The 21,964-nt window shown below is 38.0% G+C and overlaps 1 protein-coding gene across 2 annotated transcripts; it reads right to left on the reverse strand.

Annotated features, from left to right (window-relative positions):
• Positions 1-295: 295 nt before the first annotated feature.
• On the reverse strand, positions 296-21,222 carry ilk (integrin-linked kinase). Of its 2 annotated transcripts, none has more exons than XM_081353789.1 (13): positions 20,853-21,222; positions 18,223-18,497; positions 9,500-9,665; positions 9,124-9,219; positions 7,500-7,596; positions 7,266-7,349; positions 7,019-7,104; positions 6,821-6,930; positions 3,822-3,949; positions 3,511-3,632; positions 2,301-2,400; positions 1,921-2,051; positions 296-1,838 (listed from the first exon to the last, which is right to left on the reverse strand). In XM_081353789.1, exons 2-13 carry the CDS (start codon positions 18,309-18,311, stop codon positions 1,689-1,691), a joined length of 1,359 nt encoding a protein of 452 aa, XP_081209915.1. In that variant the 5' UTR covers positions 18,312-18,497; positions 20,853-21,222; the 3' UTR covers positions 296-1,688. The 2 variants fall into 2 exon arrangements, with proteins under 2 accessions (XP_081209915.1, XP_081209916.1); XM_081353790.1 differs by having other exon boundaries at positions 18,223-18,492; positions 20,853-20,939.
• Between the last annotated feature and the right edge of the window lie 742 nt (positions 21,223-21,964).

Consider the following 21,964-nt stretch of genomic DNA (forward strand, 5'->3'; position numbering starts at 1 on the left):
AGTTTGGTATATATTATTGAAAATATTTATTTAAAAACATAAAGAATTTTAGTTTAAAAAACTAAAGGAACTAAATACATGAAGGAATTTTGCTGATTTGTTTTTTGTGACAAGAAAACAGAAAACACGACCCCTTTAGATCCTCAACTGCAAATTTTGTTCAGGTAAAAAAAAAAGCTGTTTATTTAGAAGTAGCTTAAAGCACATCACAAAATCGCAAGACACTGTTGTCAATTTTCATGTCAACAACCCAATAATTTATTTTCTGACTGATAAATGACCACAGATCAAACACTTTGCATGGCCAAAACATTTTATTTGTTCATATTTTCTTTTAGTAAACTTTAGTTATCATGAATAAAATATAAACAGTCCAAATCTCCAAAATAAAGAATTAAGTTTAATTAAAAACCTCACAGGGTGAGAAAACAGTAAGCATAAGTTAGATAACCAGTCTGTTTTTCATTATCACCACTTTTTGCTTTTCAAAACATAAAAAGAAACACTGTGAAACTAAAAAAAGATAATTTATGCATGTCAAGTATGCTTGTTTTTGTCTCTTGGTTTTCCTATTGCATACCGGTGAGCGGATAAGAGGAACACTGTGAAAGCAAAACAAGGAAGTAAATAGATGTAGTGTTTAGAAAAGCAAAAAAATAAAGGCACTCATGGGCAGCCTAATGTATCACCCATGAAAAAAACACACAAAAAAACACATGTATACAAGTATAAAAATACTCAGATATTTCAGCACATAACATGCTTAACATGTACAATGTAAATTAGAATACAGGTGCCGGAGGCGTGTTAGTAACATAACAGAGGATGCAGCAATCATGCATTTGTATGGATCAAGTAAATACTGTATGTATGTTTATGGGAGCTAGAATTAGAGATATGACCTATGATGCGTGTCAATCTGTGGCACAAACGTTCTCACATTTGATGTGACGTGTAAATGGCTCTTCCTTTAAGCATATGGTACCTTAATCAGGTTTTTATAACATGTAGTTCTCTGCTATGAGAGGGACTGTACAATCGTGATATTACGGCATTTCATAGTTTGTTTTTTGTTACATGATAAGGCATAAAATTGGCATTTTTGCATTATTGCACTGCTTTTAAAAAAAAACAGATACATCTCAGGCAAACTTGGCCTATAGGACTTTTGTTATCAGGACAATCTAAAGAAAACACATAGCTGAAAGACAATGGCACGATGCTTTAAATACTAACAGCGGCTGATGCATACACATTTGCAAATCATACAGATTTGGAGTTTGGTTGAGTCCCTTTGAAGGAGTGAAAATGACAGAAATGGAGCGAGTGCGCAAAAAGATGCAGAAAATGTGGGAGTGGTTAAACTGATTTCACTGTACATTCACTGCGTCCAAAGACCTCTGCTGCCACTTCTTGTTTAATGGCTATAGAAAACAGGGTTTTGAGAGGAGCGTCCAGAAAACACGAAAAAGGACAGATGAACATATATATGCACAAACACACGTCATCTTCACTGATTGCATGTAAGAATATAGGATAGTGAGAACGTGACTTTTTAAAAATGTTCAACAGCGCTTCCACAAAGCGTTTTTTTTTTTTCTTTAGCGGAGGGCTACAGTGGCATAGAGCACTTTGGTGAGTGGTGAATTTTAAGGCAATACTGTGAACTCAGTGTTTGCAGGGCTGTTTCATTTGTCTTGCATCTTCTCTAGGATGGGTACGATCATGTCGAATTTGGGCCTCTTGGCGGGGTCCTCGTTCATGCAGATCTTCATTAGCTTGCAGATGTGGGGGGAGATGCCCGGCGGGATGGTGGGCCGCAGTCCCTCTAGTGCCACCTAGTGGAGAGAATAGGGATAAGGGTGTTTGGTTTGGCTCTTGCTTGCCAAAGTCGGGTGCGTATGATGGAATCCATCTCACCTTCATGCCGATCTCCATGTTTGAGAGGTCAGCGAACGGCACCTCTCTGGTGACGAGCTCCCAGAGCAACACGGCGAAGCTCCACATGTCCGCAGAGCGCCGGTTTATCTCCTCGGGCTTCTTCTGCAGGGCTGAGAGGAGATGTGGAGGGAGGTGTTAAGGTATCAGTGGATCAAAACTTTAGTTTAAGATTACATTATTGGTGTTCCGCAAGTTTTCGCAGGCGAACAGGCAAAGTGTTTTCCCTCAGACGACAACAGTACTGACATCAGACTTTTTTGCATTAATGCGCAGAAATTTTGCTAATGTGACCGTACATTAGACTGATATATTGGAGAAGTTTGAAATGAAGAATTTAGAGTGATGGAGAGGAATGATACCTTCAGGTGCCACCCATGCTGGAGAGTACATCCTGCCGGGACACTGGAAGGAGAACTTCACATCTGCCATGCTTATCCTGGCCGTCATGTCCTCGTCAATCTGATGTCAGTGAATCAATGAGAACAGATTCATTAGGATAACCGAGCATGAAACGGTTATTTAGGCCAAACTCACTGTTTTTGCTTCATACAAACTGCAGAAAAACTGAAGCTTAATCAGTGTACCCTCCTATTCTCATCCCTGTTCTAAATAAATGGGAAACTAATACTTTTTTTCAGCAAGGAGGCATTAAATGTGACTTACATTGTTAGAAAAAACATTTAAAATAAATGTTCTTTTGAACTTCTATTCATCAAAGTATCCTGAAAAAACATGCATCACAGTTTCTGCATATTGAAATACTATAAGATATTAAGCAGCACAACTGTTTTCAACATTGATAATGATAAGAAATGTTTCTTGAGCACCAAATCAGTATTTTAAAATGTAATGATGCTGAAAATTCAGCTTTGCCATCAGGAATAAATTACATATACAATATATTTAAAAAAATAAATAAATTGTAATTATATTTCACAATATTGCGGTTTTATGTATTTTTGAATAAATAAATGCAGCCTTGGTGAACATAAGAAACTTCTTTCAAAAACATTTAAAAAAGTGTAATGTTAGCAGTACGTCAGCAGTTTGATACTCGTGCAGTTTTGCCTTGGTTTCACTTCTGTTTGTGGGTTAATGACAATCCGCTGTGCTTTAAACTGATCGTGACTTTCACAGATTTTCATTTTCTATTGGACATTACAGACCATTGATGTTTGTTAACTACAGACAATGAGAAATCCACAAGAAATCCAAAGAAAGTTCTTTCGCTGCAACACTCTTCAACTTGAACCTCTCAACTTGTGATGGGATGAACGGAAACTTCACAGAGAACTGAGACCGCTTACATCAGTTCCTGTTCACAGTGTTTTATCCACCGAGACTAAATTTAAGGAGGGCGAGTTCCAGTGAATCAGTTGCACATGCCATGACAGCAAATAAACAAACGTGTATTTTGCAATGACTGGTTAACGTTGAGTAATGAATGTCTGGAAATGAATCAACAGCAAAGCTAAATTTGTGTAGTAGAGAAGACAGGAATAAACACACAGGAAAACCCCACAGTTGTAAACCAAGATCAGTGGGAAACGTCTGCTTTCTGTTGCTCACCATGACACTCTTGCTGTTGAGATAATGCCGAGGGATCATGGGCTCCAGTGTGTGCAGGAAAGCCATTCCACACGCTATATCCAGGGCAAACTTCACAGCCTGCGTCTGATCCACAACAAAGTCTAAATGGACGAGAGAAAGAAGAAGACTTGAGAAAGACTTATATTTACTTATGCTGAGTCAGGAAAAATAAAACTCCAGACTGTCCAGAATTGAAAGAGCAATTAAGCATATTTTCAACATTAAACATTCAAATGAAGCAGACATACACCACATGATTTGTGTGAGACAGTAATGTGTGTTTTACTCACTGGTCCCCTCGTGAAGCACATTGTAGAGGGAGCCATAGGGCATCCAGTGTGTAATTATGATTGGATGAGGGGCGGGCGGAGCTTGACACGCCCCCAACATGGGCAACACATTGGGGTGGGAGAAGATTCTACAGCAGGGGAAACGGGACGCATGAACACACAGGTACAACAGACCACTAACACGATGGAGACATTTCACAGATTAAAGATGACAGATCAGAACTGCCTTCTCTTTTGGAATAAAATAGTTCACCTAGACTTTTCCCCTTTTTTCCATCTTTAAATTTGTTCCCTTTGGTATTGATGATAATCATGATATTTAGAATATTTAAAATTGAATCTGGTTGACACTCCAACATAGCAGGTGTAGACTTCTGTACAGTTATGGTTACAAACACTCACTCTCCAAAAAAAATAATAGAAAACACAAAATAAAGTTAGAAGAATTTGACAGATAGCATTTTTTTTTTTCAAATGTACAGTATGGCATTTTTCGCCACTAGGGGTCGCTAACCTCTTACAATAACAAAGGCGTAGATTGATGACGCAACATTTGCTAAGAATTATGGATCTTGTCGTCAACGTCAAGCCGACCCGATCTAATAATGTTTATGGATGACTGAATACATCGATGCTTTTATCATGACTGTGATATGAAGCAGTTCGGGATTGCTAAGAGACAGCTATCAGTTCCACACGCGACGCGAGTCCCACGGATATAAAAGGAATATGGACATTTCATTCTACCGAACTACACGCGAGTGCAGAATTACTACTCACAGGTCAGTTTATTAGACAAATTAAACTTGTGAGGTAACGCAGCGCTGTTTCACTTGGTCTAACATTACACTATCACACTAAACTGCATTTGAATGTGTTGAAATTTATGTGTTAGTTTGTCTGTATGAGACTAGCAGTAAGCTTGATCAACATTAGAACATACAAATCATATTATAACATTTTATCATTGTTGAACTATATTACATTGATTAGTTTTATGTAAATGTGCTTACCTGTTTAATAAAGTACATGTAGGAGCGGTGGAAGTCTCGGACGTGGAGCTCTCGTTTATATACGGTCTATGGGAGCTCTCGGCATCTCGAAAACACCGCTCTGATATTGATTCTCGTTTTAGTTCTCATTTTTTTATCCAAAGTCTGCTTGCCATGGTCCATAATGTTTGAACGAAATAACAACAGTGTGCAAATAGACATTGCGAACTACAAAGTTGTCCGCGTCAGTCGCTTTGGTTACTATCAGAGTGCTCTGGTTCATAGCTCTGGTTGCCATGGCGGCACGAGCGGAAACCAGGGACAACGCGGATATGACGCCATTGGCGGCGACAAAACGGAAATAAAGAAATGGGACGTTTCTCGAATTAAATTAATCTCCTGGTTTGAAAGTTGTTGGAAACAGTCGGGATAATGTAAGTACACAACTAAAAAAAATATATAACATAGATATAGTGATTTTTGCTATTTTTAAAGCAAAAAAGTTACATATTGTGCCTTTAAACGCGATATTGTGGTACTCCTAATTCAGAATCAGCTTGATTTTTAAACTAATCGCTCTTTTGAGTCTGATCTTTATAATAAATCAGTGGATTCAGTTTGAATGATTTTGATAATCCGGTTGCAGCAGTTAACAGCTAAATGAAGCAAAAGGTTATCGGTGAAAGACAACTTAACTGAAGTTATGTTTGTCACATGAAGCTATCGTAAGACAAAAAGGCGTACGTGGCTTTTTGAAGCTTGAAATTTCAAGTACGATTAGGACCTTCTTTAAAGGGTTAGTTCACCCAAAAATGAAAATTATGTCATTAATGACTCACCCTCATGTCGTTCCAAGCCCGTAAGACCTCCGTTCATCTTCGGAACACAGTTTAAGATATTTTAGATTTAGTCCGAGAGCTTTCTGTTCCTCCATTGAAAGTCAATGGACGGCATACTGTCCATTTCCAGAAAGGCAATAAACACATCATCGAAGTAGTCCATGTGACATCAGTGGCTCAATCTTAAGTTTATAAAGCGACGAGAATACTTTTTGTGCGCAAAAAGTAAACAAAAATAACGACTTTATTCCACTATTCATTTCATTCTCTCTGGGCCTCGAGCTATTTCACGTAGTGTTTTTGCGCAGCGCGTCTATGTTGTACGTCACACGTAGGCTCACTATTGGCCGACGCTGGTCATGTGTGATGCGTGTGACGTACAACACAGACGCGCTACGCAAAAACACTACGTGAACTCACTCGAAGCCTAGAGAGAAGGAAATGAATAGTGGAATAAAGTCGTTATTTTTGTTTACTTTTTGCACACAAAAAGTATTCTCGACGCTTGATAAACTTGAGATTGAGCCACTGATGTCACATGGACTACTTTGATGATGTCTGTACTGCCTTTCTGGACATGGACAGTATGCCGTCCATTGACTTTCAATGGAGGAACAGAAAGCTCTCAGACTAAATCTAAAATATCTTAAACTGTGTTCCGAAGATGAACGGAGGTCTTACGGGCTTGGAACGACATGAGGGTGAGTCATTAATGGGTGAACTAACCCTTTAAACTTCTCTGTTTGCTTCCACAAAAGAAAGAAAAAAATTGCTATTATCATCAGATATTAGTATCAATGATTTAAAATTAGATTCAATTTTTTATTTTATTTTTCGTTTCATTTAAGTTAAAGCTTTAATAATTTTGTTGTGTATTTTTGTCATTTTTATTAGTTTTTTTTTAAATGTCCATATAGTTTGTTATTTAAGTACATCAAGTTAAACTAAATGAAAATGAGAAATGTTTCCTTGACAAATAGCTGAAATAAAATAAGTTTCTTTATTATTTTTATATATTTTCTTTTATCACTTATATAACTTTTTAACAAGTAAAGAAATAGTTTTTTTGTTTTAATTTTAGGCAACTATAATAACCCTGATTTGGAATGTGTATATGATGAAAGAATTCATTCCCTTTAATCTGTGTAATCTGGGCACATTTCATCACCTTAGTTTAGGATACTCCTCATTGAAGTCACGGCTCTTTCTAGTAGTCCAGTCCCGCACATGAAGCATCTTGATCACAATCTCTGTGCCCTGCCAGCGGCCCTGCCACAGCTGCCAGAGAGAGACATCAGTGTTTCCATAAGCGCTCTGAGACATTGTTTGGGTAGCTATTGTGGTTTAGTTTGGTAAATGAGCTCACCTCCCCAGAGTGATTCTCGTTGATCTTGGCCAGCATGGAGAGCTGCTTATAATCTATGCCCGCGGTTTTGTTCAGTGTGCCGTTACCTGCATACATCATGAAAAAAATGAAACCTTTATTGTGGATAATTCATATAATCTTATATTGCAACCTATACACAGTTCCACTGAATGACAATAAAAGGCTTGTTTGCCAAAGCTCTGCGTTATGAATGGAAATGAGAATCAGATGTTCTGAGGGCGCTTACGTGGTCGAGTTCGAGTGGTTCCCTTCCAGAAAGAGTCCTTGAAAGGAACTTTGGACAGGCTCTGTCCCTGTTTCTCCGCCAGCTCTGATTCATAAACAAAACAGAATTATTAAGCCTGATGCAACATATTATAACAGAAACAAATCTCTGAAGCTTCACAATGTAAGCAAACAATCCTCCAACAAATCTACTGCTGATGTCACATTTGCTACATTAGTAAAGAAGAGTGTTTACCTTTCAGATTTGCAGCAAGCGGTGGTTTGGCCTTGTCCAGTGGAGTTTCACCATATTTGTTGCAGATGCTCACCTGAGCACCATTATTGACCAAATCCTGGAGAGAAGATATACAAGAGCATATCAGGTACAACAGAAACTCAATTCAGGAATCAATTTCAAAATTCCATACTTTTCCAGACACAAATTTCCAAAATCCTCTGAAGATTTTTAAGACCGTATTTAACACAAATGGTTCATGCTGCATTATATTTGGTATATAGTACAATCATCTGTAAATATTTTTTGTTTCATTCGTTTTCTCAAAGTGATAACACGCACTTACATGATGAGAAGAAACCTAAAATGCTTTATAACCTGCATATTCACGTTTGATACTGTAATCATGGTTTGCTGGTTTGAGCGGCATACGCACATTCGTTTAGTTAAGTTCAAAAGAGATTTGCATATGTTAAAGACAAACAGTTTTGCATAATGAAAATGTGCGCCTTGAATTAATTCAGTTTTGTTTGACAATCACTAAACGATACTAAACTTTTGCCATGAAATTACTCTGCTTGTATTCTTAATTTTTATATTTTTAAAAACTGAATACGGGATATTTTTCCATACTTTTCCCAATTACTCAAATCAGATTCCATACTTTTCCAAAAAGCATAGGAACCCTGTAAATTGTTATGTTTTGTAAACCACTGAATGTATTTTATTTAATTTATAATTTGTTGAATTGGCTTTTATTTTATTTTATACTTTTAGTTTTCATTTTACTTTAAGTAAGTTTTAGTCATTTTGTTAAATGCATGTCTTTTTTTTATGTTCCCATTTACCCCAGTTTCAGTTTTAATCATTTTAGTACTTCAGTGTATTTATTTTAGTTGCCAAGTCAACATTTCTCATTTTCATTTAAGTTTTCGATACAATAAAAATTAATCGGCACTATAGAGCTCCAAAAATGATGTAAATAAAAAAAAAAAAACACAAAAGTGGTTAATATGACTGTAACCATTTACTAGGACTATATTCCAAGTCATCTGAAACCGTACTAAAGCTTTATGTGAGAGACAGACCAAAATTCTAACTTTCATTTATAACACAAGAGCAGCTTAGACATTCTGCAAAATATCTTTAGTTGTGTTCCACAGAAGAAAATCAATTTGTGTACTTTCCCAACAAAAAGCTATTGTATGGATTCAGAAGACTTCGAATGTATTGCATGAGGACCAAGTGGACCACTTGTTGATCAAATATGATCAGTGCTGAAAATATTAAAATTCATAGACATACATACTTTTTATCAGTATACTGGTTGCGGAAACGGGAATTTAAACATTCAAATAATATGTAAAATACATTTTGTGTGAAACGTTGAGGGTCTACGCTTTGTAATGATGCCACATTTGACTGTTAATGTTCCATCAGGACTTTTAAAATCAAAGGACGATTGTAATTACATAGTTCCGGACCCGTTATCGGTTTACGACCTGAGAGTGCTTTTCAAAGCTCCTGTCCCCATTTATTATAATTACATGGAAAACAGCCATTGATTTCCCCTCTACCAACTATAATGTTTTCAAAACATTCTAGAATTTCTCATTTTTCCCAGCAGAGGGCAGTTCAGACTAACCTCAGCCACCAGATCATGGGCCCAGAAGCAAGCATAATGGAGAGGGGTGTTGCCGTGCTCGTTTGCCGCATTGGTATCTGCTTTACACTGGATCAGCTAGACAACACAAACCACAACATGATTCAGTATCCAAAACAGCAAACACAAATCATCCATTTAAAACCTGTTTTATAGAACTAAAAGGCAAAAACTGGAAAGTTCCTTTATTCCTTCTTAAAGTTTGTGTGTGAAAGTATTTATAACTCTGGGAGCTTCTGTTTGCAGCTGTGTGTTTGTTAACACCTTTCCATGACCGCTGTGGTCTCTGTGGTTGTTCAGGTGCAGATGTGTGAGTGTGTGTGTTAGTGAGCGTTTATCCGCTACGTTCTGTTCGCACCTTGGCCAGAATGTCACGGTGGCCGTGGCTCGCAGCCAGGTGCAGGGGTGTGTCGTCTCCGCGGTTCATGACATTGATGCGCGCCCCTCTCATGATGAGCATATCCACGACACCCGAACGACCCTCACGGCACGCCCAGTGCAACGGACTGAACCCGTGATCATCCCTGCGAGAAACAAACGTGTTAGCAGACGAGTCAGTAGCATATCAGAATTATCACATCAATACTTAATCACACTAGTTTAAGATTGACGTATTTAAATTGCATTTAAAATTTCCATATATTTGAATCACACAGTTTTAACAATCTAATATCTGACCTGTTTCATTTATGTATGACTGACAGATATGCATCACATTAAGCTTGTTTGTTAAAACCAATATTTTTTGAGTGCATACAGGTTGGGAAATGATGACAGTAGTTTCTTGGGTGAGCTGTCCCTTTATATCAAGGCAGTTTTTTTTAAAGCAGTGGTTGGCGGTAAACTGTCTCCAGTCAGGCTAGTGTCCTCTCTCTCTCTCAGCTGTCTGTCTCCAGGCAGTTAAATATAAACAGCCGTTAACTGGCCCTTTCCTCTAGATTATGTATACCCCCCTTCCCCCCCGCTGTTTGAGTCCGAGATCCGTTCTCAGGCCTTCCTATTTCCTTTTCAAAACCGCAGTAAAACTCGCACTTTCTTCAAGTCGACAGCGACGCTTAAGTTACAATAACAACACAGTGATCAGATCAGAGCCTGTGCATTAGTGCTGCTACTGACAGCTCACGTGAACTGATCCAATTGAGGTTTTTACTATTACAACCACTGAACGCAACTGTATTGAAAGTGTTATAAAGGTAAAGTCTGCAGCTGGTTATTCTCATCCCCACAAAGATCAGTTGTAAAGTCTGTGGTAATGAAGTGTTTGTTGAAGAGCTGGGTGTGTGCAGTACAGTAGGAAGCCTCTGGATAAATAGTCAGGCCAGTGGCGTGGCTAAACTTAGGGGTAGCTGCTGAAACTTCTCACAACGTCCTGCTGAAAGACACCAGACCACACACAAACACACTCTCACCGAGTAAAGTATGTCCACAGCTGAAGGGGTTAAAGACAAAAACAACATCCAAAAAATAAAGCTAAATAAAGAGGAAGAACCCCTGCCCCCAACAAATCAATTAATTCAATTGGATTGGAATCCTACATGAGCTTCCCAATGGGAATTCCGGAATGTTCATTATTTCCGGTCAAGCGGCACATTTCAAGGAAAGTAAATGCAAAAAAGGCATGGAAAGAAAGTTGCAAACAAAGCAGGACAGCAGCAAAGAAAAGAAGCTTAAAAGAAAAAAAAAGGAAATAAAAGAAAAGGTAGGAATAAAGAAGGTACAGAAAAATAAAGCAGAAAAGGAAGAAAAAGACAGAAAGGAAGCGGAGAAGAAAGAAAGAAAGAAAGAAAGAAAGAAAGAAAGAAAGAAAGAAAGAAAGAAAGAAAGAAAGAAAGAAAGAAAGAAAGAAAGACAGAAAGAAAGACAGAAAGAAAGAAAGAAAGAAAGACAGAAAGAAAGACAGAAAGAAAGAAAGAAAGAAAGAAAGAAAGAAAGAAAGAAAGAAAGAAAGAAAATGAAAGGAAAAAGAAAGTGGCAAACAAAGGAAGCGTGAAAGGAAGAATCATAAAAGGAAGAAACTGTGAAAGACAGGAAGAAAGTTGGAAAGAAGAAAGGAAGGAATTAAGAAAGTGGGGAAAAACAAAGCAGAAAAGGAAGAAAATGGGACAGAAAGGAAGCCAGTTGGAATGAATGGAAGGAAGTGAAAAGAAAGAACAGAAGAAAGAAAGAAAGAAAGAAAGTGGAAAAGGAAGAAAATGGGACAAAAAAGGAAAGAAGAATGGAGGGAGGCGAAAACTAAAGAAAGAAAGAAAGAGGCAAGATAATAGGACATTAGCAAGAAAAAAGCAAAGGAAGCGGGAAAGAAAGGAGAATGAAGGAAGGACAGCTGGTCAGAGTGTCAGAGCTCATCATTCAGCAGCGCTCATCACACTAATAAAGCAGCAGAGGACTGGACTGGACTGAGGAAACCAGAGCGGGAACCGCAGGAAATGAGATTCAACAAGCTAGCGGCTCCCTTCCTTAGCATGTGTGAGCGGAGCGCTCTGCTCAATTCATGCCCACTTACTTTCCCTTGTCCTTGTAAGGATGTGAAGCATGCACTGTTAACACACACACACATACACACACAGAGAAAGAGAAAAAGGAACGTTTACGCTAACAGACTTACAAACGTACAAAGACAGACTATGTAAACATTGATACTGGAGTCACACAGTTGAAAGATTTCGTCTCGAGTCTGCGGTTATACGATCAAAGAGTTGAAAAGCTCTCTTATTAAGAGCTTCCTCCGGCCAAAAAGCATTCTGGGGTTGTGCAAGGCGATGATTTAAACGTGCCACTCCACATCTGAGTTCAGGTTTCTAGCTTTCAGCACTGGTGGAGTAATCTGGTTGAGTGAAGACTCATACTGAATTAGATCATAAGCCACACATCAGTGAGGCGCCATGGTCTATAAACATATCTGAGCTAGCAGGCTAGTGAAATTGAGGTATGTTACAGGAAATGTAACTGAAACGGCAAATGATATCGCTGGACATCTAGGTAGTTTCTGAATCAAACCGCACATCAAAAAGGATGTTATATTTTTAGACACTGCGGCTAAAAAACAGAAGTTAAAATACAAGAAGCATTTTTAATAGTAAGTGACTTTAGAAATGCGCTTCTGATTGGCTTGAGCTGCAGCAGCTTCAGTGTCTGTTTTAAAGCCACAGAGACAAACACAGCTGGAACCTGGCATTTAGTTTCTTCTACTATCATTAGTATCTCTGAGTCCTGTCCAGAACTTCAAGAATGAAAAACAGCCACAAAAAGTGTCAGTTCCTCTTTTGAGTCACAATTCGAGAGCAGACTCAGTCAACTTAAAATGGCATTCGCTGCCAGAGAAGCACAGATGCAAAACCTGGGTGATGATACGGATATCCGATCTTCAAAACAACTTGAAACATAGATTGTGTAACACAGTAATATACATTGCACACAAGATCCTTACAAAAAAAATAAAAGTTCATTTGCCACAGAACTTGTTTTTTTTTTTTTTTACTTTTAACTAAAAAAGTTAAATGTACTCCATATTTAGTCATATTCTTTCAATTTAGTACAGTTATTATTGTACAATTTAGTTGACAATAATATGCAAAATACTAAAAACACGTCAGTCCAAATTTCCGCCAAATTTGACAATTTGAAAAATTATATTTATTGATATTTAAAAACACGTATTAATAGTTTACATGAAATCAAAATGGACCGTTTTTACTTTTTTAACACCTTTTTTTTTTTTTTTTTTTTTACTTTTTAAACTTATTTGTGTTCTAAATGATTAATCAAAATACAATTTATCAGTTAATCGGACACTTTTTTTTTAATATTGATTTATAATTTTGCATATTAAAGATTTACCAACATAACTGAAACAGAAAAATCTAGGCTACTGTGTGAATTTGTCATGGTTGAGATTTGAGTAAACCTTTTTCTACATTTTTCTGCTTGCTTATTATTGTAATAATTTTTTTTAAGTCTTTGTATTTCTTGACAAAATAAAAAAACAGTTCTGAACATTAAAAAAATCAGAACATTAAAAAAAGTGAGTTTGCCAAAACAATGTCTAGACTGTACTATACTGTAACTTTTTGGGAATTGCTTAACATTATTTTCCCTTCAGTTAAACAGGAAGATCGAGTCATTTTTTACATTATGATGAAACATAGCATACTAATAATAGTGAGTAAAGTAATATGTCTATTTTAATTTCATGCTGACTTTAAAGCTAAACAAATAAAACCAACAATTTAAAAATCAACTTAAACGGAGGCTTCAGGCATAACGGCCAAAATATAAGGACATTTCCAAAGAAAACATCTAGATCAGTTAAGATGGACATTAAACAAAGTTCAGTTTGTTGACTGGCATGCTGTAATGCGAAGCATAAACTACACCCATGTATGTCTGTAATTTCCTGTCTCCTCCCACAAAAGCGTAAGGTCGTGACATCTGAAGCCATGCTAAAACTCTTCATGGCCCTTCAAAAAAACTGAATCACACAGCCCCTCTTCTTCATAGCAGTGGAATCGTTTTATTAGGCAATCCTCAACATGCTAAAGCAAAAGGCAAATCACTTAGCAGGAGTTTTTCTATTTCTGGAAAAGGAAAACACTTTGAGAAGGGTAAGAAGGGAGGGAGGGAGAAAGAGAGAGAGAGAGAGAAAAGTGACACAGAGAGGACTGGTATGGCTCAAGTCAGCATGCCTTGCTTGGTGAGCTCATCGTATGGAAACTATTTGTCCCAACCATTTAGTTTTAGCCCAGACCGTTCTCTCCTCCCACTCTTGTGAGTCACAAATTAGACATAGACTCCTACTCACACAGGTTTGGAAAAGATCAGCTGTTGTTTAGAGTAGGGAATTGACATATAGCAGACAACGAGAGCGCTAACATATGAAAGGTTTCTCTAATTATAAAAAAAAAAGATTAAAAAATTGGCATTTTCCCCTGCTGGCTGTTTTTCAAGCCAGTAAGTCAAACATTTCCTTACAGTCACAACTTCAGCCATGTGAAGAGCACAGGAAATGCCTAGATTGTGATCTACATCGGACACGATGGCACGCCTCCCTAAATGGTTGAACTAAACTAGCCGCTGCCTGCAATCTGCTGATTTTGTGCTGAATCAGCCCCGGCGAACCATAAGTCTTCCTTTCAGGTAATAACTCGTGTGGCTGACAGCAAGAGATGCAGGTCCAGATCAAATTCCTTACAAGATCTCGGAGATCCACCTGAACATTTCTCTCTCTCTCTCTTGTCCTTCTCAGCTGTTCTGGGATGTATTAGTGAAGGAAGGCAGGCCAAGGCTGTTTTGTGAGAGGGAGCTTGGCAGAATTGGAGGTATTTGAAGAGGGTGCATGGATCAACTCTGTGTATGCTTTGCGCCATATAGGGCTAGAAGTGAAATTCTGGTCTTCAACAAATGTGGAATGTTTTTCATTTAGTTTATAAGACATAGACAGGATATTTTAGGCTGTATTTCTTTAAACCTAGGCTAACCATGATGAGTTTACCACAAAAGGCATGTACAATATTAACATTCTATTATAATTATTTAATGATATGCTCCATAACTGATAAATGACTAATATCAAAACAATATTATGACCAGAGTTGTCAAAAGTACCGACTTCGGTTCTGAAATTTAAAAAATGTGACAATACCAGCATTTCCCTCTAGCATTCTGAGCGCTGTTGAACAGATTCTTAAACACCTCTGATTGGCCACTGTGTTCACGGGCTCAACATATATGTCTGTCGTAATGTCTGAACATGATGTCTTTGACGCTCTTCATCAAGCGCTTGCATAGATACACACAGGAGCGTTTAAAAGCGGGCGCTGATAGACGCCGCTTTAAAGCGCTCCTGTGTGTATCTATAGCCGCTTTCCGACCGGAGGAACCTTTTCACAGTTCCTAGAACTATTGGCTAAAGTACCCGGATGTCAGCGTGTTCGCACCGCAGGAACTAGGAACGATTTTAAGTTCTAGGAACTCCATTTGGAGGAACTAATTTAGGTCCTACTTCAGAGTAGGGTCTAAACCAGCACTATAGGAACTATCCGTGACGTTAGTGTTCGCTGATTGACCGAACGCACGCGGAACACCAGCACCCGCCATTTTTAAAACAGCTAGAATGTAAACACACAGATTATAGCCTATATATTTACTCCATAAACTAACTATACAAACATGGAAAACAGTGATAGATGGGTCTCTAAACCTTTATGCTGAAGAGAAAATCCAACGCAACTTTGAGGGGACCAAGCCAAACATGATTATGTTTATCTGCCCAGCTAGCAACACTGGACATCAACCACACGGCATAACGTTAGGCTAATAAGTAATAACCTTTTTTCATATACTGTCTACTTTCTATAACAGTTCCATCTAATAACATGTTAAACAGTACTGTTAGACAGATCGCTAACTAATAGACCTTTCTCACAATAACCGGAAATACGTAATCGTTGTGGAAGCGGAGTTCCTGTCAAGCGTCAACACACCAGAAAAACATAAACGCGGGCAAGTTTAAAATGGATCAAAGAGTCTACACAACTTCATTAACGGATTTGCCAAATATTACATTTGCTGATGTGACGACTCGTAGAGGAAAACTCCGTCACCAATAAGAAAAAACGAAATGAAGGGTAAAAAAAATTTCCACACGGAATTTGTCCATAAATATCAAGGTAAGTAGAGAGCGAGGCTAACTGTTACTGAACTGTTAACTAAAATGACACATCATTAGCGTGTCGATAGCTCTTGCTAGTTGCTTGCGCCATTTGTTTATGTTGCCTTGACTGCGGAGGAAGTAGATTACCACGATGATTGCGTATTTTCCACAAATACGGAAGTTGTGAGAAAGGTCTATAAACACAGAGAATGCGAACATTGTTTGCTCTGGCGTTCTCAGCGCCGTCAAAATAAAGGTCCGTCGCGCCGTCAAAATAAAAGTCACCGTGCTTGCGTCACTCCCTTACCCCTCCTACCAGTTCCTATGGCCACTTGGCCAGTGCGAACGCAAACAGCAAAACCGAGTTTGGGGGAGAGTAGTTCTAAGAACTGTTTAGAAGTGGACAGTTCCTAGAACTAAGTTCCTGTAACTACTTTCAAAGCGGCTTATGTAAGCGCTCGATAAAGAGCGTCAAAGACACCATATGTTTTTGAAACGTTGATCATTGTAGCCAATCACAGACATATATGTTGAGCCCGTGAACACAGCGGCCAATCAGAGGTGTTTAAGAATCTGTTCAACAGCGCTCAGAATGCTAGAGGGAAATGCTGGTATCGTCACATTTTTTCAATTTCAGTACCGAAGTCGGTACTTTTGACAACTCTGGTCATAATATTGTTTTGATATTAGTCATTTATCAGTTTAAGAATCCACTCAACAGCGCTCAAAATATTAGAGGAAAATGCTGGTATCGTCACATTTTTAAATTTCAGTACCGACTTGGTACAGAAGTCAGTACTTGTTGACAACTCTAATTATGACTAATAATAACTAAAAATAATAATAAAATAAAAAAATGAAATCAGTCATTTTAAAGGAGACATATCATGCTTTTAAATTGTTCCTTTTTACATATAAATCATACATTTGTAGTCTATATAAAGCGGAACTGCAATGCTTGGGTCTGAATTCCTCATTATTATAGCTCCACAAGCCCCCTTTCTACCCCTTTTCTGACGTGCGTCTGAGAGCAACTCGTTTTGGTGCGGTCTCTTTAAATAAAATTGAGACACTTCATACCCCGTCCCCTCCCCAGGTTGCAGAGGCTCAACTCCACCCCGTTCGGCCATTTTTGTAGTCTGATAGCAGAGATAGGATTATCTAGCGGCACATAAACTTTTTATTCACACGTTATTAACAAAATGTCAACAACGGAAGACTTGTCCAGCCAGCCTTACATGTTCGAGCCAGAGTCGGAGCCGGAGCGAGATAAAAATGAAGACAACGAACCTGCAGAACAATGTCTTCATATGGATGTATCGCAATGGTGTGTGTTACTGTATTTAACTGCTACACATGAAACTTTGGTCTTCCGACCTTTTACCACCGTGTCGATTTATTTTTATTAATATGTGCGAGGGAGAGAGAGCAAGACAGCGTCTAGTTTGGAGACGGTGATGTCTTGTTTACACTTTCGCCTGGCTCTGAAGAGAGAGAGTGAGCGCGCGCGCGACCGGGTCTCTCTCTCTGCTCGTTCTTTCAGTTAAACATGCGTCCTGTCACAAGCGCGGCAGTTCATCTACATTAGACGGTGTAATGAAGCGTGTGGGTTACTACATCCAACAACGGAACATTTTAACTTACCCTCTTGTAACTTCTGCATCCTTTAGCTTGGACTACAAAATTGCAGCGAGAAATAATAATGGCGGATTGCTCGAAGTGTTGGGCCGGAAGTCAATGTCCTTATTTGGCAGTTCCGCTGCAAATACTGTGACGTTATAGTTCAAAAAACGTCATAGATAACAGAAAAATCGGAACAGGTTGAAAAATATGACCAAAACAGAATATAAAGATATCAACGAAGCACCTGAAGAGAATAATTTCATCTTTTCTGTACTTCTAAACACCATATATATATATACAACAAAATGCATTTAAGGGCTAAAAAAAGTGCATTTAGCATGATATGTCCCCTTTAAATGCTACAAGGGAACAAGAGTAATATCCTAATACCGAATCTCCTTAATGCTTCCAAACATCTGATTGAAACATATAAGCCGTGTACGCCACCACAGGCCAAATAACTGAATGAAATCCACAACAGATGAAAAGTGATAAAATCTTCCCACATCGTCTTCCTGAGTCACTGCACCCAGGGATTAAAAGACAGATAAAAGCGTAAGGGGTGAACTAAGGGACAGGCCTTGACAAAAGATCCTTCTCCATGTGTACAGACAGGACATTTTCTTTAAACACAATCCAAGTTTTGCAAAGTTTTTAGAGGGTGTGGCCTCCAAGGATCCTCAACCCGTTTGGAATGAGAAATTAAGGTAATAACAGCTAAACCAAGAGTGTACAAAAACACAAATAAGCGGTCTCTACAACCAAACTGGAATCTACCTAATAACAGCTCTGACTAAATTCATACTCACCCCTGGTTTAGGTCATTTTCTGTGTTGTCCAACCAGAGGCGGACAGCTACCGCATTGCCTTCACGGCACTGAGTGAAGATGTCATCCATCTCGGCACCCTCTCTCCTCTCACACTACCGGAATCGTTCGTCCCCTACCAGGAGTGTCCTGGGAGAGGCGTCTGATGCAGCTGTACCCTGAAGACGACAGGCTAGGGCTGACAGAACATCCAGCCAGGGGAAGGGTGCGTTGGGACAGTCTCTTCACTGCCTCAGGGCAAGTGTCTGGTGTCTGCACTGCAGAGAAACGAGAAGGAAGCTTAGATGAGCTGTCCTGAACACAGTTTGCACAAAACACACGGTCACAGTCCAAGTCACTAGGGAACAATGACCAGAAACTGAAAAATAACAAGTAGCCAGCCAAAAATGAAAGGGTGAGGGTCAATGACATGATGCTCAGTCTTGTTTATTCAAATAAATACATGCAATTCATTCACATGACTTGAAGGCACCATTACTATGTTTTTTTGGAGGGGGAATAAAGACAACATATTAATACTGATATTATAATGAAGAAGAAAAACATAACAAGATTATCATTGAAAAGAAGATTTTCTTTCCTTTACCATGGACACTCTTCAATAGCTATGTTTCCATCCAAATTGCGAATTCAACTTATCCACAAAATTTGATTATCGCATAAAACATTTCCGAATAAAGCAACGTTTTGGAATCGGAAGTTGCTGCAATCGGGGAAGCCACTGTGGCTCTTTTTTCCTACATCATACCGCATCATTTCATCATACATAATTTTCATACATCGAAACGCAATAAACGCTGTCATGTTATCTTGTGTTCGGATGCCTAATATTGGTGAACGCAATCATGTGAGACATTTATACAAATGTCACGCCAAAATCACATGTTTTTTGTTGCGCATTGAAGGATTTATGTGTTTCCATCGTAGTTTATGCTCATGTTTCTTGTGGGATAAAAAAAAAATGATCCGCCTCAATTGAGTGCATGTTTTTAAGTGCATTTTTAGAATTTATGCGTATCTTGGCACATCACTAAACTGATGGTTTCCATCCAGCGTTTTTTATGCAATATCCATAAAATGTGCATTAAAATAGGTGGATGCAGATATAGCTAATGATCCTTAATCTTCAAAATATCTTATTTTATGTTCCACAAAAGAAAGAATAGGCTAGGCTATACATTGAATATTCAAGTCACATAGGTTTAGAATGACATGAGGGTGAATAAACAAAACAGAATTTTAATTTTTGGATGAGCTGTTCCTTTAATTCACCACAGATTTAAGCTATGGGTTCAAAAAATTGTTCTTTAAGTGGTGATAGCCTAGGTGATGTAGTATACCCATTTAATCATGCAGGTCTCGGCTTGTTATAACATACATAACACTCCCTTACTGAGTCCAAAACATCCCACTGCCAACAGAATGTGTTTCTTTAATACTCTGACATGACTCTAACTCATACTTTAGTTAAACAGGTCTTTGCAAAGACCTGTCATACTCTTGAAAAGCTACTTCTGTGTCAGTGTTTCTGTTTAATTAGAGAATTTAAGTTCAAGTCACATTTATTAAAAACAAAAAGGAAAATGCGTCACATTTAAGAAGCTATTTCTCATATAAATTATCATGCACTGTACTTTCCTGAAAATGTTTGAGTAGGGAAACTGGAGAGACTGTATTCACTTACAGAAAATGACAGACAAATTAGATAAAAGCAGGCTGATATTGATTCAGTTAAATATGAATTCAATCACAAAGACAAAGGTAAACATGATAGTTAAGACTCATAGAAAGATGAGTAGAATTTGACAGACAGACATAGGCCTACAGGTCTATATTCAAACAGGTCTATATTGAAAAAGATAGTTATATGTTCTAACAGATGACAGGTAGATATCAGACAGATTTTGTTTAAACTGACAGACAGCAAAATAGAAGAACAACAGATAAAATGAGAGACAGAACGGTATGCATGGGGAATATTGAAAAGTTCAAACAGGCAGGCAGACAGTTAGAATGATAGACAGATGCTTATGAGTGAACAGACAGACAGTTGTGTTCAGACAGAGAGGCAAGTAAGTGTTCAAACAGAATGGGACACACATATACAGACTGACAGATAGATACAGGTCAGATCTATAGATATGTGTTCAAACAGAAAAAGATGGGTATTTGTTCAAGAAGACAGACCAAGATAGATAGCAAGATAGATAGACTGATAGATATATAGTATTTGTAGCAGACAGACAGATAGACAGTCGGGCGATCGGTCGGACAGACAGACAGGTAACGTTACGTGTGTTCTTTCAATAAAACTGACATTAGCCGCGTAGCTAATACACTCCATTCAAAGAGTCTAAAGACTCTTAATTATGGGTGAACCAAAAGAAGAAGAAAAAAAAACACGATATGAATTATAATGTACTTAATCATGCACAATTTATTTATTTTCACTCTGCGGTTTATTTATGGCTATTCAGTAGTAGTTTTGTCTTGCAGTGAGCTAGTACGCTAATTGTGCTAGCAGTCATATACGCCCACAGTCACTGAACTTCACGATTAACACACGATTCATGCTTCCTTCACAATCAATCGATCATAACAACCACCATTACCTGTTTATGTGGCCGCTTTCAGCTGGAGTGGACCAACGGTAATGACTGGGACAGTCCGGACCGATACTCTTCCAGCGTCCACACCCTACTAGAGCCCGAGTCTGTGATCTCCGCCCCACCGACACACACTCACTCATTCCCCGCAGAGCACGTCACTGCAGCGCCCCCGGCTGGAGAGTGAGGAAAACATGCGCCTCGGGACACGGTTTTCTCTCTCTTCAGGACTGTCCTTGAGGTTATGATTAATATTCCTTTATATACATGAATTTACCAAACTTAGTAAATTTGCATGGTCCTTTCTGTTACATCAGTATTAGAGGCGAATACAATTCTTGCGTTCTTCCACACACGCAGAAACGTACTATATATGGCAGATGACGACCATAAAGCCTGCTAAAATAAGTTACCTGTTCTACAATAAAAAAGTAATTTTGCATCGTATTAATTAATTAATTAATTAATTAATTAATTAAATAAATAAATAAACAAACCATCACAGATTTTGAAAAAATGGCAATTTAAATCAAGGTTATTATAGTTAACCAAAATTAAATTACACATTAAATTAAAACTTTTTTCTTTTTTAAATTAAACTTAAATTTCTCCACTAAACTGTTTCCAAAGGAACCTTATTTATTTTTCATTAAGTTGAACTAAAAGAACTAAAACTTAAACAGTAAACTTAAAACTGAAAACAGTAAATGTAGGGGAGACCGGGGACAGTTGCAACACTTTTTGCATTTCTCTCAGTTACTCAGAGACTATTTGGAGTAGACCAACCAAATTTGTATATATTAAACTTGCATCTGTCTGCTAATTACCCATACCATTTAAAGATGATTATATATGACATATCGTTCACAGTATTTATTTGAATGGAAGAAGTCAGATGTTGCAACTGACCCCAACCCATAGGACAGTTGCAACACAACCCAGGGACGGTTGCAACACGTTAAAATACCTTAAATTTCTCTAATTAATTTTAGCTTTTTGTCTTAATGAGCATATAATTCTGAAAATATTAACTGTTTTAGGCCTACTATAATATTATAGTATTATGTATTTCAATAATATTATTGTAGCCTATAATTTATTTATTTAGTCATATTGAT

This window comes from Scardinius erythrophthalmus (genome assembly GCF_964197995.2).
Source record: "Scardinius erythrophthalmus genome assembly, chromosome: 23".
NCBI lineage: Eukaryota > Metazoa > Chordata > Actinopteri > Cypriniformes > Leuciscidae > Scardinius > Scardinius erythrophthalmus.

Excerpts from the sequence above, each read along its gene's own strand:
- ilk (XM_081353789.1), bottom strand. The coding sequence starts at position 18,311 with ATGGATGACATCTTCACTCAGTGCCGTGAAGGCAATGCGGTAGCTGTC. Across the intron at positions 3,950-6,820 it reads GAGGAGTATCCTAAACTAAG|AATCTTCTCCCACCCCAATG; the intron begins GTGATGAAATGT and ends CCCCTGCTGTAG. Across the intron at positions 2,052-2,300 it reads AGCATGGGTGGCACCTGAAG|CCCTGCAGAAGAAGCCCGAG; the intron begins GTATCATTCCTC and ends ATCTCCTCTCAG.